Source organism: Haplochromis burtoni, unplaced genomic scaffold, assembly GCF_018398535.1.
Source record: "Haplochromis burtoni strain Fernald_Lab_line unplaced genomic scaffold, NCSU_Asbu1 Contig_3, whole genome shotgun sequence".
In the NCBI taxonomy this organism is placed as follows: Eukaryota; Metazoa; Chordata; class Actinopteri; order Cichliformes; family Cichlidae; genus Haplochromis; species Haplochromis burtoni.
In genome coordinates, this window is record NW_024582364.1 from 1,067,904 (window position 1) to 1,088,327 (window position 20,424).

A 20,424-nucleotide genomic window follows, 5' to 3' on the forward strand; every position below is an offset into this window, starting at 1 on the left:
TCTGTGTGTGTGTGTGTGTGTGTGTGTGTGTGTGTGTGTGTATGGTATTTATGGTCTTCTAAAGTTAGAGCCAACTGTAGATGGGCACTACAGTAATTTTGTCAACGTAAGGAAGTATAAGCTAATGTTTTCATGTGTTTTAATGTGAAGTAGTCACAGTGTCGTGCTACAGTTTAATGGTTGTTAATGATGTTATCTAATTGGTGTCCTTTCATTGACTTTCCAACATCAAATCAAGCAAATGAATGCACACTCACCCTGGTTGTGTGTGAGAGTCACCACGTAGTTGTCAACATTGGACACGGGTGGATTCCACCTCAGCAGGGCTCCTTGAGGGGTGATGTTGAGGGCCGTCAACTCCGACGGCATATCCATTGCTATGTTTGCAATACAAGACAATAATGAACACAACAGTTAAGCAAAAGATAATATCAGGCTCTTTGAACGTCTTCCCCATCATTTATGAGATATTGTGTCAGTGCTACACAGATAAATTGACAGCTGTGGATCACAACCAAGAATGACAGCGGTCCGCTCATTGCGGACAAACACAACATGTTTGCTATACCTTGTCGAAATGATCTTGTTTGTTTGTAGCGTGTGCAAATCTATACAATTTTTTGTCAGCTTGCTTAACAGTGACCCATAAATCATTTGAGGAAAAAATAGGCACCCAAGTCAAGAGGCGAGAGAAACAGAGAGCATAACATATAACAGAGAACTTACCAAAGAACCCTTTTAAATTTTTAAATTGGCCTTTTTGTGTCTAGAAACCTGTTGTAAAAATACATAATTTGTTCCAAAAAAAATCAGAAGTGGACAAGAGGATGACAAAAGAAGTGACATGCCCCCCCAAAAGATCTACAGCCAATCAGGAGTATTTGAAAGTCATGTCCTCAAGAAATAAGAAAGAAATCCAGCAAAAATCTGACCCTGGACTTGAGAGATGTATCTATCCCATCAGCTGCTTAATCTACACTTCAAATGAGTCTTCACTTAAGCCATTCTTACGGGAAATGTGGGGGAAAAGGCTGAGGAATGCCAGAATAGAAAAGGTCTTATGGAGCAATGAATCCAAATTTTTGTCATCATCAAAAGTCATCATCAATATGTATAAAAAAGGTCGGGATAGATGTACATCAGTGAGTATCTACAGTCATCTGTGGAGTCTCTGTCATTGTTTGGGTCTGCATTTTAGCAAGTGGTGTTGGATCTTATCAAAATTGATGGAATTATAAACGCAGAAAAGTATAATCAGATTTTGATCTACCATGCAGTACCATCCTAAAAGCATCTGATTGGCATTAATTTCATTTTTCTGAATGACAATGATCCCAAACACAAGGCCAATGCAGTAAAAGTACCTTGTTTATACCTTGTTGTCAAACGTGTATGGAACAAAATCAATCGTGGATTGACAGAGAATAGAATAAAAGGCAGCCAATGTTCAAAGAGGAGTTTTCATTTAAAAGGCAGCCAATGTTCAAAGAGGAGTTTTCAATGTCCTTCAAAAAGCCTGGAGAACTATTCCTGAAGTCTATTTAAAGAAGTGGGAAAAAAAGCTTGGCTAATATGTTTCCATAAACTCCCGATTTCCTAGTAAAATGTGAGAAATTAAGGATCTTTTTTTATATTACTGTGCATAGTTAAACCAGGAGACTGCTACACTACTTTTTGTATCACATAACAAAGTTCATGTAAAATCATGTATCTCTTAGCTGCTGGCTGTCACTGGATTTCTCACCCAGTAAGCTCAGAGCAAATAAAAGAAAAAGGGAAATTGACTCTGTCAATCACCGCTTTTAATGGAAAATAACTTATCACTGAATTGTTCACAAATTAACAAGCTGCATCATATTTCCCTTCATAGAGAGAGCTTTGTATTTTGAACACTGTGTGAAATTCAATTGGAGACACACCTAAATTATTAATTAGACTGACAACAACGAGATATATATTCATATGAATTGCAGAGACAAAAAAACTTTGCAAGAATGCTGATTAATGGTGACTTCACCGTGATGCGAAAGTTTCATATTCTCTTAGGCCTCCTGTTTCACACCCTCTCCCTAATTTTGTTCTCAGACTGCTGGACATGCCAAAATTGAGTTTGAATTTAATTATACCTTTAACCTCAGTGCTTCAACCCCAATTTCTCCTCAGGCATGTTATTTTGGCACAGCGGAGAGCGTGGCAGGAGAACACAGAACACTGCGAGTGATCCCAATCTCTGCCCAGATGAGGTAATTAATGTTGCCCTGCCCTCATCAGAATAATAAAAAAAAAAGAATTGTGCTCTTTCTTAACACTGCGATAGATGGACGAACCTGATTAAAATCATTACTTTAATTGCAAAAAGGTTTAAGTGAATTTAATGGAGCCTTGCCAAGTCAATTAGATTGGCAATGGAGATAGAGTAGAGATGGCCAAAATAGAAAAAAATAAACAGGTCATCCTCCTTCATCAAGAGCTGCGATAATTCAATCATCATACCGCATCTACTGATTGCATGGGTGAATTACAGGCTCAGGCTATCTATATACTTTCACTCAGATCTGGAAGTCAAGGCCCAGTGGGGATATAAATGCAGGCCATTATATGATTGCAGAAAATGATTTGATCACAACTTTGTATTTATTATGTACAGTATGTGTCGTACTACGATGATTTATTGGCTCATCTTCTGACTTAGCCTTGGGAACAGTGGCTATTTTTCAGAACTTTCTTTGCATCCATGATATCTGGATAAGCAGACAGTTGATATCCATGCCAAATATCCTCAGAAGGGACCATACTGATGTGGCTGAATGGCTCAAGGATAAACCTTTCATCTAAGAGATAAGAAAGGCAACATATTATTTTTAGACTTATTTTTCTCCCAATATTTTTTACTTTTTACCTGCTTATTTCTTTTCCACTGTTTGGTTAGATTTAGGCAACAAAACTACTATGATTTAGGGTGAAAAATATAGAGTTTCACACAGCAAACCAGTTGCTTGAAACCATTTCTTCTTCTCTTGTTACCATATTTTTCAGATCTTAATTATGGCACAACACAAACAACACAAACACAGCAATACCTGATAGACCTGGTGAGGAGATGATTGAGGTTTGATGTTCTAAGTCGTCGTTATATGTTTTATTTAGGGCGCTCGGCTTGCTGTTACATGCAGAAAATATGCTCTCAGCTCATTATTAGTGTGTAATTCACAATGTAGGATATTTCAGAAACACTTCGTGCCGCTTGGTCACGAGGTCAGCCTGCGTTGTATTGAGACTGTGGCCATTAAAGCCAGTAAGACACAAAACTCCAGTAAATCTCTGTACACCCTCTCATTATTGTGGCAAAGCAAAAGAAAGCCGCATGCTCTACACATTAACCTCGGAGCTACGCTGAACGTGTATATGCGTGCTCCTGGTGTCGCGTTAATACTCATGAGGCGCACAAATATTTAGACACATAAACAGTGTTTTGGCTGCATATAATCTGTGGCGTTTTAGAGCCGCAGGGATACCGGTTGACTGATGATGTTGGATGTTGAGTGTGTTTCAAGTGTAGGTAAAATGCTCACTCACACAGTCATTTAAAATGTGAGACCAGTCATTACGCCCAATCATTAAGTAAAGATTAATTACTGGTTTTGTGGCACTTAGTAGCTGAACCTAAAGGAGTCTTTAAGATAAGGATCATTATGTAAATTCACAGAAAATAATAATTATCATAACATTAGCATAGCGGTAACTGTCCTGCTGATAAAGTGAGTTCTCTGTTTTGTGGAGCTGCACATTATTGCAATCCCTACTCGAGAACTGTTTCTTAGCAAACATGTAACAGTCAGTTAGCTAGTTACCGACTGTTAACTATTTCTGTGCCATTTCTTTTTTTGGTGATCCTAATCCACTTGTGATGAAAAAAAAAAAAGAATAAAAACCTATTTTCTCTTCTCGTTTCCTTTATTTTCATTACACTTTTTAGTCAAATTTTTTCCATTTTTGTATTTACCATTTCCTCTGCATGCCTGGCATTATGCCTTTTGTTTTTCTGTCAATTTATGTGTTATCTCTGATGTTCATTAAGTGTTATTTGGTATTGTGTGGACTATTTTAAGCATGTTTCAATTAAAAAAGCAAGTGCATTCCCCTCCTCTGTTTTCTCTTAACGCAGCTGGCAGGGAGGATGTTAATGTTCTTTCCACAACCTTCAGTTTTGGGAAGAGTAATACTTTACTGGGGGTCCTGACACTTTGCTAATGAGCACCGTCATTAGCCCTTAAACAGGCCTTCACACAGTCCATTTAGTGTCACCCCCGCCAAATTCATCTTAGATTAGCAGTACCTGCTGCGCTTGCAAAATGAAATATGGCTCCCCGCTTTCTCAGCCCTTCGCACAGTAATTGATTACGGATGTGAAGTAAGTCGAAATTGCAGCGTTACCCAAGTTATTACATACTTGACCAGGCAGTGTTGGCTTACGCTTTCAAATCCCTTGTTTATGTATTGTTGTTGAAAGCAGTGTAAAAGTGTCCCTGGTTGAGCATTCTTGGATGTGAGGAAAATGTTGTTTACCATTTCTAACAAGCTTGACTTTGTAGTTATGTTCTTTTCAGGCTATTACAGCCCCTCCGTCTCTGCTCATTGTACCCACGCTGGGATTGTTGGAAGAAGGCGCTGATAATAAAGAACAGGAGGAGGCAGGAAGCGAGGCAGGGGGGAGAAAGAGGAAACAAGGGAAAGGGTCTCTTTCAGCTTCTTTTTTCTTACTGGATTCTTGAACCTTGCCGCTCCAGGTGAATCAGGTCTCATTGGTATGCAAACACACCTTCTACTCGCCTGTTCCCGCTCCAATTCTGCGCTCTCCTCGGCTTTCGCTTTCCCCTCTCTCGCACGTACACCGAGCATTTTGAATACAGAACTGGGAGAGTGTGTTAATCTCAGGTTAGCGGAATTCTTCAGAGAAGAATGGTATCTCATTGTCACACGTGTGTGCAACGGCGAGGTTTTATTTTTACCTAACTTATGATTTGGTGCTAATTTTGAAAGCATGAAAACACAAGACCTTTGATTTCATTAAATTCTGAAGACACAACAAAGGAGGGAGGTAGGGCAGAGAAGACGGAGGGAGGAGGAGAGGAGGAAATCGAGGCAGAATGGGCGAGACAGAGAGAGACATCACAGTGCTAAAAGACTGAAGCGAGTCAAAGGATAAAGAGATAGGAGGCAGGAGAGCAGCCAGAGAGATAGAAGACAGTGAGATGGAGCTGGGAGCAGGTTACCAATTACTGGGTCACGGAGTGGACGCTTTCATCTGTTGCAGCGGCAGAGACTGCACCGTCTACAACATGAGCTTCACCCTTGGATTGTGTGCATACTTGTGTGTGCATTTTAGTCTGCTGCTCGTTTTTAACACAGCTGTTATAGCTGTGGACAGAGCAATTGACCCGAAAGTCTAGCAGGGGAGGAACTCTTCATTTATTTTACATGGAAAACATTTGTCCTTCTGCTGCCCTCTCACAGCAAGACTTACTTTATTCGAGAACTGTCAGCACTGTGATTTTACGACCTCAGAGGAGAACAACATACCATTAACCTGCGAGGTGATCTTCAGAAAATTAAACGTAAACTATTTTACAGATTATCTGACTTTGATTGACTCATTTTTTAATTTACTGTTTCCTTTTTTAGGAGAAGAAAAAGTAAACAATTCGATTTCAGAAACACAGCTGTGATTGTTTCTCTTAATATTAATTAAGGACAACAATGTCTAGATCAGAATATTATAGTTAGTCGAATACTAAAGATTCGAAAAGTTTATTATAATAAAAATCCATTATGCCCTCTACACAATAATAATTTAATCAAACAATAAAAACTAAACTGAAATTATAAAATCCACTCTGGAAACTGTCTGAAGTTAAGAAGAAAAGTCTCAATTAAAAAAGAGAAAATAATAATAATTAGAAAATACAAAACTATGATAACTCTGGTGTTGATAAATTGACTACAAGCATGGTCATTAGTGGCCTACCTTTAATTTAACCTGTTTCAGTCCATTACTGCTCTGTTTGCTTTGCTTTTGTACTTAACTCACTATACTCAGTGTGTTTGCTGTTAGCCAACATATCTTCATAGGAGACGGGATAAAGACTGTATGGCTATCTGCCTGGCGATGGACGCTGCTGCTAGCTGGAGAAACAATGGGCTTACCAGAACATTAAAGGTTAGTAACATCATCCTTTGCACAGGCACCTAACTACAGTACATGCATAAAAGCTGACAAGAGAAAAACAATTGTGTATATGAATAACAATCGATGGTTAGGTATGTCTTTCACTATTGCGAAAATGTGGAAGCTTTTTATTCATTTATTTTTCTGCAGAGGGAAATTTAGGTCGTGTCACTCTGAGGTGGGGTTGCTCACTTACCAGTCATTCACAGTGTTGCCTTACTTGAGACATTATAGTAGAACTATAGTAGACAGCAGCTCTTTTTTAGGTGTCTAAGAAATACCTTGCAGCTATTTAAGACCTGGAACAAACACGCAATGCAATAAGGTTTTATATAAAGAGAGGGCACTATGTGGAGAACAGCTCAGCACACTTGAATACCTTTACATGTGTCCACCTGAGCTACCACACTCTGTTCTCCTTGGCTGAGTTTCCTGCACTAACTGTTTCTGTGTAAGACATCGGAGTCTCCTCAACGTTCTTCCTGCATGAGTAAACCCGGTCTCGAAGGGCCCCCACAACAATATGGACCTAATGGTTCTGTGGTTAGCTCCTACCTGTGAAGACGGAAGTGCTGACAACACTGCTCTCCTGACTCCCGCTGACAGCTTTGAGACTGATCTCATATTCTGTGGCAGGAAACAGACTGGACAGGGTGTAGTTTGTAACATCGCTGTCAATCATCACGCTGTCTACTCGACCTGCAGGGGACACGAGAGAGAGGCCAACACCTGAACACCAGAACTGTCACACTGATCTCCTTCTTCACGTACAGGGTATGCAGCGTAGCCAGCTGCTGTTCTTTTATTTTTTTTTGCATCACAGGGAAAATACTTAATAAATATGGAATTTTAATTAAAATTTCAATTACCTTTCACTGATAAAATGTTATAATTAATTAGGTGTGTGGCACGGCGCTCTGCTACAAAATGTATCTTACATCAGAGGGAGCCTCCTACAGCAAATGCCATGCTCATTTAACTGTAACAAGGAACAGCAGTGTGCTCTGTGTATGCTAATATAATAAATAGCGTGTTATTCAAATGCACTTAAGAATAACATCACGGTTTGCAGTTATGTGCACGCTACCTCTGGCCGACTGGTAGGACAGCTTATAGTATTCAAACGGAGCCAGCGGTTTGATCCAAGAGATCGTCACGGCGTCCTCGGTGACGTCCGACACCATCATCTCTTTTGGTGGGTCCATGCCTAAAAGTGCGATGAGAAAGAAAACACTGTCATGCGGTTCAAATGGTATAAAAAAAAAAGGATGAGCCCCAGCATATAATAGGAGCATGTTATGTTATGTACAAAGCTAATTCAGTCATTTTCATGAAAATCTATAAGAAAGACTGCCCTTGAAGGCCCGAGTAGTTCAGTAACCCTCGTTTTGTCCACATTTAATGTCCTCTTCATTAAATTTACATAGAAACAGAGCTGTCCTTGGGTCTGCGAGACTGTGTGAATTTTTAATGCACATTTTTATTACGAACAAAACACCATCAAAAGATTAGCGAGAAGAAACTGAGCAGCATCAAGCTAAAAAAAACCACAACCGTTAATGTTGAGGCTGAGCAGGGTTTACACAGAGGAGACCCCTCCCCTGCCAAAATTCTGTTTTATATGTCTCCTCAGACCACTGAGCTGCCACGGAAAAGGTTACGGTGAAGACAATTTGAGCAAACAATTAAAGCCCTGACAGATCCTAGGGAAAAAAAGAAAGATATTTAGACAGTGAAGAAAAAAAAATAAGAACGTACGAGAATGGAACAAAAAAAAAAACAAAGATCAAGATTAAGAGATCGCTTCCATCTCCTGTTGTGGGCGATGGGTAAGAGCACTTATAGACGACTGCTACACTCTCTCTTCCCTGATTTGAGAAGAATTATGGCTATTATTCCCACGCAGAAAGCAGGAGATTTCAAATTCTTGGAAGAGGACTAATTTAAAGTCTGCTCGCATGGAATACAGTTGCATTTATTCAAGTCGTTCATGTTTTACTAATTACGTTTGCTTTGGCAAATGTAGAGCCAAAGAACGAATAATGGCTGTAAAAATTTATTCTCTTATAAAGGTTCCTGTGGGGGGGGATGCAGGCAGAGATATACAGCTAGTCACTTTTGCATTATGTCAGCCAAAGCGGAGCTGGACCATAAAGTAAAACTGTGGTTAAATCTTAATGCAGCACAGTTCAAGTGTAACAAGTGATTCAAGGCAACAAGCAGCCCCCCATCAATGCTCACGTTCAAACACGTGAGATCAAAGCAGGGCGCTAAAATGATCACAGCGTAAAGACCGGTGCAAGAAATAGTGTACATCTGTCCCATCCCATCCAATCTCACCCCCTGAAAATCTGCCTCTTGTGTGTGCGTGAATGTAAAGCGAGAAAGTGAAGGCTCCAAGCTGCCAAGGAGGTGTTTGAAACCGGCATGTGCAGGTGTTTCTGCCACCGATGCTAAGTTAACATCTCTATTGTTTACTGCTGGCTCTCCTATTTTCTCCATTTGTCTCCAGCCCTCCATTATTTTTTCATCTCATCCTCTTCCTTTTGTCCCCCTCGCTACAAAGAAAGAGAGCGATCCTCTTTCTTCCAGCTCATTGTCAAACTCTCCGGCAGGTTATAATACTGACCCTCTTCTCATTCATTTATCTCTCTTCTCTCTGAGATGTAAATAGCACAGTCGCAATCAAATGGGAGAGGGAGAGCTTCTTTTCATAATCTGCCAATTAAACTGGAATTTAGAAAGTCTGCAGAAAAATGACACAGAAATACTGTACTAATTAACGAGGGGTCGCGGTGGCGTCGCTGAAGGTAAAATAGGTTAATAAGACATGGAGAGAAGTGATAGAGAAACTGTAATTAAGATGTAAGAAAAAAAGAAGACAAGAATATACTTAAATGGGTGAATACACAGGAAAAACAAAACAAGCAGACTGCTCCTTTCTGCTACTGCATGGCCTTCACTCCATTAGGCTGACACTTGTTAGCCACTTGTTTTTTCTCAAATATAATCCAATGTTACATCTGGGTTTTTGAGGTTAGCTTTAACTGTGCAAACCTCAACCATCTGATAGCACTGAGGAGCAAAACCTTTATTTTTGGCACTGCATCTCTACATCTACATCTGAACAGAAAAAAAGGAGAAAAATGAAAAAAATAAAAAAGCCTCCAAGGCAGTTTCTAATTACAAAAGTCATTCTGCTGTGGTGCTGCGCAAATGAAAGCCTAAAAAAAGCATTTCTGCAAATACATATTTAATTTAAAATCACTTTGTATTTCCATTTCTTAAACTAATTTTCTTTCTCTTTCCTTTTACACGCTACCTCATACATGTTAATTCAATATTTTGCTCCCCCAAAATCCTTTCTTTCCTGTTCCCCATCTCTGTTTTTTACATTGTATCCCTCATTCATAAATATGATTAAGGTGATTAGAGTTGGAATCTTTCTTAATTGTTAAGTAGATCAAGCTAAAACAAACAAATAAATGCTGGGAACTTGATGTCATTTTACATGCACAAATACAAAGCATTGCTAATTTAGAGCTTCTGTGGTGTGAGATTGTCTTGAGTAATACTAGACTCAGAATATTTAGGATCCTTGGGGTTTTGTAGTGTTAAAAATGATACTTTGAGCTTCATGAAGTTGTGATGATCATCTTTTTTCTTCACTTTCCAATGAACTGGGACGCTGCGTAAATAACAACATAACAACATAATACAATGATTTGTAAATCTCACAAAGCCATATTTTATTCACAGAACATAAGAAACATATTAAATGTTTTAAGTGAGACAATGTGCTGTGTAACATCAACTATTTTTTCACAACAGTCAACAAACGACTGGGAGTTGAGAAGACTGGCTGCTGGACTCTTGGGTCTGATATAGGATTCAACGCCTCTGGGTCATCTTTGTCATAGAAATAGCATCTTTTTGCTGGATGTCTCAGTTAAAACATTTCATGTGTTTTCTAATATAACTTTATGGGTTTTGCAAATTATTGGATTCTATTTACATTTAAAAAAATTTCACAATCATTGGGTCGGAGTTGCAGAAAAATGCATGTACTCTTGCCACACATAGACAAACAAAATTACTATGACCCTAAGTGTGCATATCTACTTGGACGGGACCCCCACAAAGTCACAAACCTTTATTTTGCTGCTGATGTTTCTCTATTTTCATCACTTACAAACTTTTTTTTTCCATCATTCAAGCAGCTCACCTGTAGCAAGTGAAGCTGTAATGGGCTCTGAAGCAACGTCCCCCTGTATTGTGATTAGACTGACGGTGTAATGAGTGGACGGCAGCAGCCCCTGGATCAGTGACCTCGTCTTGGAGCCATGCAGTGTCACCTTAGAGGTGTCGGTCCCGTCGGCAGAGCTGTAGCTCAGAATGAAGAGTTCAGCGGGCGGTGCTGGGGCGCTCCACGCCACTGACACAGAGTCTGAAGTCACCTCTGATAAGTAGAGGTGGGTTACAGGTCTGATTCCTGGAGGAACGAGGGGGTTTAGAGGTCACCGAGGAGCTTTCAAGGACAGGCAGAAATCCTGCTATGAGCACGAAATGTTAATGGGGAAAAAAACAGGCAGTTGTTGTCATTATGGAGATGACAGACAAGCCGTTAAGTGATGGATGAAAGCCGTCCTCGATGATGTAACAGACCGTTTATAATACAGTTGAGAAAATTAGCCTTGGGTGTAATCTTGATGGGGAAGGTGAGAGTCAAAGAAAACCACAATCATGTGGCAGTAATGAATTAATTGGTCATAAAAAGGGAAACTAATGAGATTACCCGCCGTTAGGATGAAGATGTGATGGGACTGTTCATAATAAGAAAATGGAAAAAGGATGATAGTAGCAGATGCTGTTGTCAAAATGTATGACCTGGACGGGAGATGATGTAATGAATATGAAGTAGTGTACCAGCTGACACAGCAACAAATGCAAGATGACTTGAATTTAATTAGCCATGCGTGGATGTATAAGCAGGGGAAATGTGGCAACACTGACTTCTCCTTTCCTGAACTGCCAGGATTACAGGCATCCTGCGGAGTTTTCTTTGCAATCAATCATCATATGAAACCTGCATTGTTTACACTGGCCTGCATCTGTATTCTTCTTGGTGAGCCGCTGCCTTTTATTATTCTTCACAAGTTGTCAGTATGCATTACTGCCATGTGCAGTCAGCAGAAATTCTGTATCACATAGACCTCACGATACCAGTGCCTGTGTGCGTTCATGATCTCAACAGTGGTGGAGAGACGGGGTACGAAAAAGATCCAAACGTGTCTCCAGAGCAGCTTTAAAAAGAGAAGATTGTGGCTACGCATTGATTAAATATGAAAAAAATGCAAAAGGGGTCGAGAGTCTGTGTGAAGCAAACTTCCACAGACGTGATGAAAGTGCCGTCTTTGATCAAGATGACAGTGATAAGCTAGTTAATGGTTTAACAGCAAGTAAGACCACATAGAGGCAATGTGGGTGATGTGAGATGACAATGTGACTCACCTTTGTAGATATTAATGGAACTTTTTTATAGAGAAAATTATGTTTCCTTAAAGAGAAACCCTTGTCATGGATTGTGAAAAAACTTCAATTTCATAGTTAATAAAAGAAAAGTTAATATTATCTCTAGCTGAGGATGGAGGATCTTGCGACAAGCAGTCTGTGGAAACAGGCTACACTCTGAGTCTGAAAGGACTTTGGTTAAAAGGTTAGAATATAAAGATGCTATTAAACGCAAAAATATGGGGTTTAACATCTTCGGAGGTTGGACTATATTAAGAATCACATCCCAGTGTGACAAACTAAATCGCTTAATAATCTGTCATAATTCACTACACTTCTACACTTCATAAATATGAACATAGCTACCGTGACGTGCCCAGTGGTTTGTCCTGTTTAAAAGTCTCGAGATGGTCACTGTCTCATTTTTAAAAACAAAAGAGAGGCGGTTCTGACTGTGAAACTGCTCACTCATTGGCTATTGACTTGTGATTGACTTGTAAGCCGTTTCATACCACAGATAATCCTCTGTTTTGAAACGCAGTATGAGAAGATTTTTTGAAATAGTCATAAATAAATATGTCCTAAAAGTGACTGAGCGCATAAACTCATCAGTGTTTGCAAGCGTTTACAGAGGTCAAAAGAGAAAGCTGGTTTCCAATATACATAGTTACTGCAGCTATCGCCATCTGGTGGCCTTCAGACAAAGTGCAGGTCCGCATTAGCTTCATTTTTTGGACCCAGAAGATAAGTCCATGTTTTATCTCTATGGTTACTCTTACTGATGTGCAGATCGTGTATTATAAAACCCATAAATGCTGGAAACATGTAAATGAACGCATCACCTGAGTATACCTGAGTGAAGGTGGACAGATGTCTCCAATAAGTGAATAGTGGATGAGAAGATTACAGGTAATTTATGGTTTGTCCTCTGATTCTCTTGATCTGTCATCGTATCATTCCTTCACGTCTCCCCAGACAGTTAAAGTGGTGTTACCAAAGGAGTGCGAGATAACAAAAAGATTAGAAGTAGGATGACATGATTATGACGCTGCGGCGGTGACAACAACGATGGCCGCAGCAATAAAGAAAAAGAGATGATGATAATGACACTGGTAAAGAAAGGAATGATGGCAGGTGATTGCATGTCCATCATCTCTGAAACCGGCCTTTGTGCAACTGAAACTCACGTCAAGCTTTCGGAAAAAGAAAAAAAAACAAAAAACTACCAGAGTGGAGTAGACTGACAGGCGGTCCGACGTATAGTTGGGCGGATGGATGTGAGTTTAGAGGAAAACGAAGTGATTGAAAAGAAAGGAGCAACATCAAGCTGAAAAACAGGGCGAGCAGACAGCACAGAGCGTGACGGCAAAGGGAGAGAATGTGGTACGAACCGGAGTAAGAAGAAACAGAAACACAAATACATTGAGATGCAAAAGAGAGGTGCAATTAGGAGCGCTTGTAACAAGCTCATTAACGGGCTGGAATAATTTGCCTCTGCTAATTGCTCCTTCGAAGTCTTTCACGGTCCTCCATTTTCTTTAAGCGGTACTCCCCTCACCTGATGTCACACTTTAGTTCATTATATCCATCATTCAACTTCATTACACCCTATACCGTCTTTAGAAGTGTTCTCCAGCTTTCCGTAGTAATGGGCTGATCTTTCATGTCTTTGTCTGTGCAGAGACGCTCGTGAGTGAATTTATTTGAGCTCCTTATGAAACCTGAACGGATTAAATGAGTGCTGTTTAGGAACGTTTAGTTGAAGCTGTTGCAATGGAAAAGACAAAGGGAGACTGTTTGTCGAGGAAGTGATTTCATCATTATGTTATCTGTATGCACGTCTCTGCTGATCTTCATTAAACACTTTAAAGTTAGTCCTTCACTATATGAAATTAGACTACGCTCCCTACCTGTGAAGGCGTCTATGGTAGCCGCAGTGCTCTGCTGTCTTCCTCTTCTTGCTGCTACAGTGATGGTGTACTCAGTCCCAGGCTCCAGGTCCTTCAAAGTGGTGGTGTTGATGTCTTTAGGCACCGTCAGCTAGAAAAGGGAAGATGAGTTAAACAAGGTCCAGATCAGACATATACATGGTTATCGTTTCAGTGTTCTTTACCTCATTAGTGATGCCGGAGGCTGATGTGTAGGTGACCTTGTAGTGGTCAATGGGGCCCTGGACTATGCCCCAATTCAGAGTGATGGTGTTGTCCGTGGAAGCTGTCACAGTCAGATTCATAGGTACATCCAGAGCTAAAACAGGGAAAGCAACACTCAAAATTAAACTCAAAACTCCAGCCCAGATTCATGTAACACTCTCACCCTGAAAGATATATCTGAGTGGGTGTACATCGAAAAAATACATGACCTTTGAGGGACCTTCCTCTTAATCCTCCTTCAAATTCACAAGTATTTATATTAATGTTGTTCTCAGTCGTCTTCTCAACTGTCTTTGCAGCTTCTTAGCCCATTACCACCTGCTGTCATTTGGGAAAATACTACTGTGTTGTGTCACCTACAGTACGTGCTCGCGTGCATTTGCATAAAACAAAATAAGAGTTTATGAAAATATTCACTGATTCAAATTTGATTTGACATGTTGTTTTCTACATTTGAGGGCAACACAATTGCGCTGGATTTTTAACAATATTTTCAAATAAATTTAGGGCCAGATTTACTAAACGAGGTAAAACATCGCGTGAGCATAATCCCCAAATAGTGCTCGCACATGTGGTTAGAAAGATTCATTTCACTATCAAGCGCTATCAGTTTGCACGCTTGAATATCCTCCTGTCCTTATTTTGCACCTTGAGAAAAGATCTCTCAGAAATGCAACAGGTGTGGTCGCAAACATCTCACAGCCTTGTCATCGCATTTTTGTAAATACCAACAGTGCTTTTATTCAGGTTAGTAAATCTAGCTCGAAATGGTTAAAAATAAGAACAAAAATGTTGCTTTCATGATTTCAGTGGAAACATAATTACTGCTACTGGTTACTATGTCTTTTAATTCATGTTTAGTTTCTGCTATACTCTTGTCTACTTGTGTAACTGTGGTGCAGTTCTCACATTAAAGGACAGACCATTACTAATAAAACATTTACAGCGTTTCCAATGGGTTTAATGCATATTACCACAACGATCTGACTGTCTCCTTTAATCTTTTTATATTTCTTGTATTTTTAAGTGAGTTGTTCTCTTCCCTGCAGAATGAGTAACCCAGTTTGCCCAGTGGATCATCAATGTTTAATCCTCAGCTAATCATCTGCCGCCTTGTTTGCCTGAACCTTTGGTGTTTCATGGCTTTTTAGGAGGTCAAACAGACATAAAAAAAACCTGATGTAAATGTGTGTTAAATGAAATGATTATTTTAGCAGCTCTGGCTTAAGGTAACACCGGCGCTGCCATGAAGCTGTCTTCATAAACGGCTCTCTTAAAGCTCTTTAAGAGAAATGCGACAGATGTGATGCATTTTAAAGTTCAAAACGAGTGCAGGGAAAAGAGGCATTACAACGAGCTTGTTTGTAAGACAAATGGAAGCATAATTTTTTATAAAGTGCAGAAAACCTTTAGCCATTAAAATAACTGCACCTGGATGAAAGATGTGCTTGACGGTGAACGTGAGGGGAAAGATTAGCGAGGCACCTCCACGCACTCACTTTTCAGACAAAGGGTTACATTTTTTTCTCCTTTCAGCCAAACAACTCAACAACACAATAAATATTCAAATAAAGGATCAAGTATGGAGGTAAAGAGAGGGCCATTAGCAAAGAAAAGTATGCATTATAACAGCTTTAAAATGTTGTAATGGGAACTTTGACCCAAGCCGACAATACCAAACACTTCTGGAGAAGAGTACAAGTCACGGCGAAACATATTTTGTTTAATTTTCTAAAATGGCTTTTAGTAGTTGGAGTGGCAGCGCCGACCCACAGGTGAGAATTACACGTATAATAACAAATGGGCCCACGAGCCTGCTGTGATGCTGCGATTCCCCGCTGTGATTTCTGTGTTGTACATGCGCGAGTGACTCACTGGCTTTTTACAGTGGAGCACAAAGCATAATTCACTCACTCGTCCTGGCGTTCATTGTGGCTGGTGTACTCTGGTTGCTACCTTTCATGGCAGAAATGCCAATGCCGTACTCTGTGCCTGGAAGCAGGTCTGAGATACAAAGAGAGACAGAGAAGCGGGAACTAATTTAACACATAACGTAGCAGGAACAAAAAAAATCGTAATAATAATAATCACAGAGAGTGCTTCACGTTCTTGTCCTCGTGCAAAGTGCACATCAATTACACTGAGTTTTTTTCATGACAGCCCCAATTAGCTCGACACCGGTGATGAGGTCTCGGCAAATTTACATGTAGCATCGTTGTGATTTCTGAAGAAATTTCTTTTTTTTTTTAAATCAACTGCACAACTGATCAGTTTCAAATCGGTTGAGTGCATCCACAGAGAGGATCTTGAGCTACAGAAATAGAGATGAAGAGATGAGGAATGAAAAATAAGGAGGCGGACGACAGAGATTATTAGCGGAGGAGAGCAGGGGGAGAGGGAAAATGAGAGTGACAGAGAATGGATGAGAGTGAGGGAGAGCATCGATGGCAACGAGCGAACAGAATAACACGGGGACCTTTTGCTTCTATTCTTATGCAGGCCGTGCCCTTTCCAGCACTCTGGCCTTTCAGAAAAAAACATCCCAGCTGACCCCATCTTTCTGACAGCCTTTCAATACGCCCGCAGGACAACAAGCGTTTCTACAGATACAATCAGTGGGCCGTCAGCCAAGTGTTAGCTCCGGAGATAATCTTGCCATGTAAAACACAGACACTTCCAGCTTCTTTGGTACATATTAGATGCATTGTGATGATACTGAAAGCATCAGGAAAATAGGAACTCTACAAATGTCGAGGATAAATAATTCAAAACGCAAAAAACTGGTTATTCCTCACTTACCTGTGAGAGTAGTCTTAGTAGTGGCTCCCTCATTGCGCGGTACGATGACTTTGTCATACTGATCTCCTGCTAATGTGCTATAAACCACCTGGTAACTCTCCACCTACATTTAAACACAAATATATTTACAGCATTAAAGAGAAGGTAATGCCTGAAAAAGTCTCGCTATGCAAGACTTACACAAAACAGTCCAAAACTGTGTGGTTTTTTTTACTGTGCATTGTTTGGTTTATTTTGTCTCGGCACAGTGTGATGTTTGGCTCTTTGTCAACACTGCAGTGCAGAATCAGAAGGATGAATAAATTTGCCGGCATCGAGACAGGCGGTCTTTATAAGTCTGAATGTGTGGTTAGCGAGCCCTGGAAATATCATTGTGACAGCTGAGCAAAACGCAATTTATCACATTTTCATTCACAGCAAAACATTCGGTGACCATTTGCACCGAGTGAAGCGCTTGCTCCAGCGCTCTAACTGGCATTTTCCAAGGCAGCGAAAGGCAGACCCGTCTGTGTGGGATGGTAACGTGTCCAAGAAGGGGAAAAAAAAGAAAAAGTAGAAGGAATAAAAAAGCTGTTTTATTGAAACAATTTAAGAGGAGTCATAATGTCAGAGGGATTAAGAGGAAATTAGCTGTTTTTTATAAAAAGGGCAAGGTAAACATGCAGCAGGCTCACTGATATAAGATGTACCTGCAGTATGAGAGCCAGCAGAAGCCTTAATGTGTTTCAGGATGGTCCACTACACTTATTTAATGCAGTGAAATAAAACAGCAGCTTGCACAATATTACAAATCCAGTGACATATTAAAGGTAAGCCATAATGAAGCATCTTTGGTAGGTGTTAGGCCATCACATGCCACCAAAACAGCTTCAAGTACCTTGGTACTGATTGTCTAAGGTCTTCTGGTGCCGAACACTGGCTTTCAGTGCGTTTTGAGTTTAAGATTTGGTTGTTTTTAAGTCACTGAATGAGTTAGCGCCGTTTTACCTTCCTGATCTTTCAACAATGCACACTCCCAATAGATCATGAAGGTCAGCTGACCAGATGTATCCACTAAACCTGCCTGAGTCTTAACACTAACTGTTTTACTGCTCGTGCTGTTTAACCTTTCAGCTGTACAGCGCTCTGGTCAGTGCTTGTTGTTTTTAAATGTGCTTATAAATAACTTGATTTGACTTGACAGCATTCGCCCAAAAGATCTTCCCTCATTTGGTGTTTGATGATGGTGATGGAGATTATTAGACGGGACTCCCATAGTTTGATTCACTTGATTTTTATACTTGTTAAATCATCCAGTGAGCCCTGTGGATCGTAACCCAGGAAGAGATCACCTCCATGTTTCAATTTTGTATTGATTTACATTTGAACCCACATCAGCACAATCTCGCCCACAGACACCAGATCTCAGTGTATGAGTTTATTCCTTTAATTTGTTCACCATCTTTATATAACATTAAGTTGTTATCATCAGGATGTACGCAGCACTTCTATGTTGTAAACTCTCTCATTATTCAGGTCGCCCAGTCCACCTAAGGAATGTTGCAAGGATCCGATCAATCCTGAGCTTTAGTGGCACTCAGACTATCGTTCATGCTTTTATTTTCTCTCGGTTAGATTATTATAATGTTTTTTTTATCAGGCATCAATCAGAAAGCATAAATAGGCAGCAGCAAGACCTCTTACAAGAACCAAGAAAACTGAACATATTACGCCGGTCTTAATGACTCGACACTGCCTGCCCATGACTTTTAGAATTGATTTGAAGATTTTACTCATTATTTTTTAAGCCCTTCATGGCCTGGCCCCTGAGTTTATACCAATCATATCTCCCAACCAGTGTGCAGCCTCAGATTCTCAGGCAAAACCTGATAACTGCTCCCACCTCTCGCTTAAAAACAAAAGGCAATCGAGCGTTTGCTGTTGGGGTTGCTTTTGTTGTGGTATGAACTGCCTGAGGAAATCTGGCCTCATCAGTATCTTCTTTTAAATGACTGCTAAACACTTTTTGGGGGAAATTTTAACATGGATTTTATATTGTCTGACATTCTTAGCTTATCTTATAACTTCTAAAGTTTTATGTTGATTTTAAGTTATTCCTTAAGGTGGAATCATACTGTGTTTTATTCCTATTCTTATACTGACTACATACAGAACTTAATATATAAATTGTTTTGAAAATTTTCATCTAGTTTGTTCCTTTTTTCTGTGTTTCTAGTACTTTGTAACACTGGTTTTGATCATTTTTACAAATAATGTTTATTATGATTAATATTTTTATTATTAGATAACTTTGGCTTATGCTTGGTGATTTAATGCATTACACTGCGTATAATTCTATATATTTGTCATGTGTTAGCTATTAAATCTAAAGATGATATAATTAATATAGCATCAGATGCACTTTTGTAAGCATATGGAAGCCAAAATAATAAACAACAGATGCTTCGTGTCAAAGGTGTTGTTAATTATAAAGTTTAAAAAAGAGCCAGACCGATATAGGATGTTTACGACCAACACCGATATTTGGTCTGACAAATGTTTTCTTTCAGACATAAATAGATTTGCCTAACATTTATTATGTGTAGTTTTCTATTAGTCCTTACTAAGAAAATATGATAATGCAGATTAAAAATAAACGTTTATGTTCTGCCCAACTCTACTCGATTGCTGTGTTTTGTTGCCAATGGGGAATGTGCAGAGTGCCCTCTGGTGGACAAACATAGAAACATAAGCACTCGTAACATGGTTGAATGGTGTTTCTCAGTCTCTTCTTTACTTTTTTATGGCTTCATATTACCTGCAAATTTTTGGTAATTGTGCAGTCATGAGGACTAAGTCAAGCTGGTTATGCTTCACTATACTAGAACATGGGCAGTTAAAAAATGTCAAAAGACTTCTTACCTCAGCTTCACTGTTATCCCATTCAAGCTCGAGCGTGGTTGAGGTCTTGGAAACGAGACGCAAGTTCTTGGGGGCATCAATCTCTGAGAAAAACGATAAAGCTGACAATGTTGGGGACACTGAGACCCATTCTCAGAGATTGTGAACAAGCAAACAACAAACACAGGTCACATTAAATTGTCAGTTACTCATATTTAGCTCTTCATGTTCATCAAACACATTTCTCTTTGTATTTTTATAAGGTGTATCCTCTTCAGTTTTCTGTAGATTTTACTTCAAGTATCAACCACAAATAGATATTTAATGTGTAAATATGGCATCAGCGGGGAAAAACAAATCAGCATAGTGTTTCCATAAATAAGTACAAACTTTAGGAGCGTAAACATTCCCCTGAACAGATGTTCACTACTCCCTCCAATATAGATAAAAAGTGTGGCGTATATTAGGCCATATGTCATTACTGTTCTACTCTCAGAGGCAGACGCAGGATCACACACACCAGTATCACCACATCTGCTTGCTGTCAGACCTCACCGGTAGTAAATTCAGTGGAAATGGATCCGCTCTCGTTTCCTCTTCTCACGCCGCTCACTGTCACCTCGTAACGCGAGCCAGGACGCAGGACCTGTGGAGAGGAAAAAAAACCAAAACAACAGAGGCCGTTTAGTCTGTGTATAATCTCTTTGCATTATGTTTTTTTATGTGTTTGTTTTCTATTTGTTTTATCTCCAGACACAGAAGGCAGACAGACTGTGAGATTAGATCGTTTAACATGCATGGCAAGTACAAACACAGACACACACACACACACACACACACACACACACACACACA

The 20,424-nt window shown here is 39.8% G+C and overlaps 1 protein-coding gene across 3 annotated transcripts in view; it reads right to left on the reverse strand.

Moving 5' to 3' along the window:
- The window catches only part of tnr (tenascin R (restrictin, janusin)), a 198,196-nt gene that overhangs the window by 32,919 nt on the left and 144,853 nt on the right, over window positions 1-20,424 (reverse strand). Inside the window, exons 14-23 of one of the 3 annotated variants that reach the window (XM_014332926.2) lie at window positions 20,125-20,215; window positions 19,591-19,673; window positions 16,690-16,792; window positions 15,805-15,894; window positions 13,851-13,984; window positions 13,648-13,777; window positions 10,452-10,718; window positions 7,314-7,433; window positions 6,782-6,925; window positions 258-377 (exon numbers count right to left, since the gene is read on the reverse strand). In XM_014332926.2, the coding sequence (XP_014188412.1) occupies window positions 258-377; window positions 6,782-6,925; window positions 7,314-7,433; window positions 10,452-10,718; window positions 13,648-13,777; window positions 13,851-13,984; window positions 15,805-15,894; window positions 16,690-16,792; window positions 19,591-19,673; window positions 20,125-20,215 (1,282 nt within the window). Of the gene's footprint in view, window positions 1-257; window positions 378-6,781; window positions 6,926-7,313; window positions 7,434-10,451; window positions 10,719-13,647; window positions 13,778-13,850; window positions 13,985-15,804; window positions 15,895-16,689; window positions 16,793-19,590; window positions 19,692-20,124; window positions 20,216-20,424 lie in introns of all 3 variants that reach the window. The other 2 variants (XM_014332924.2, XM_014332928.2) reach the window with 2 other exon arrangements.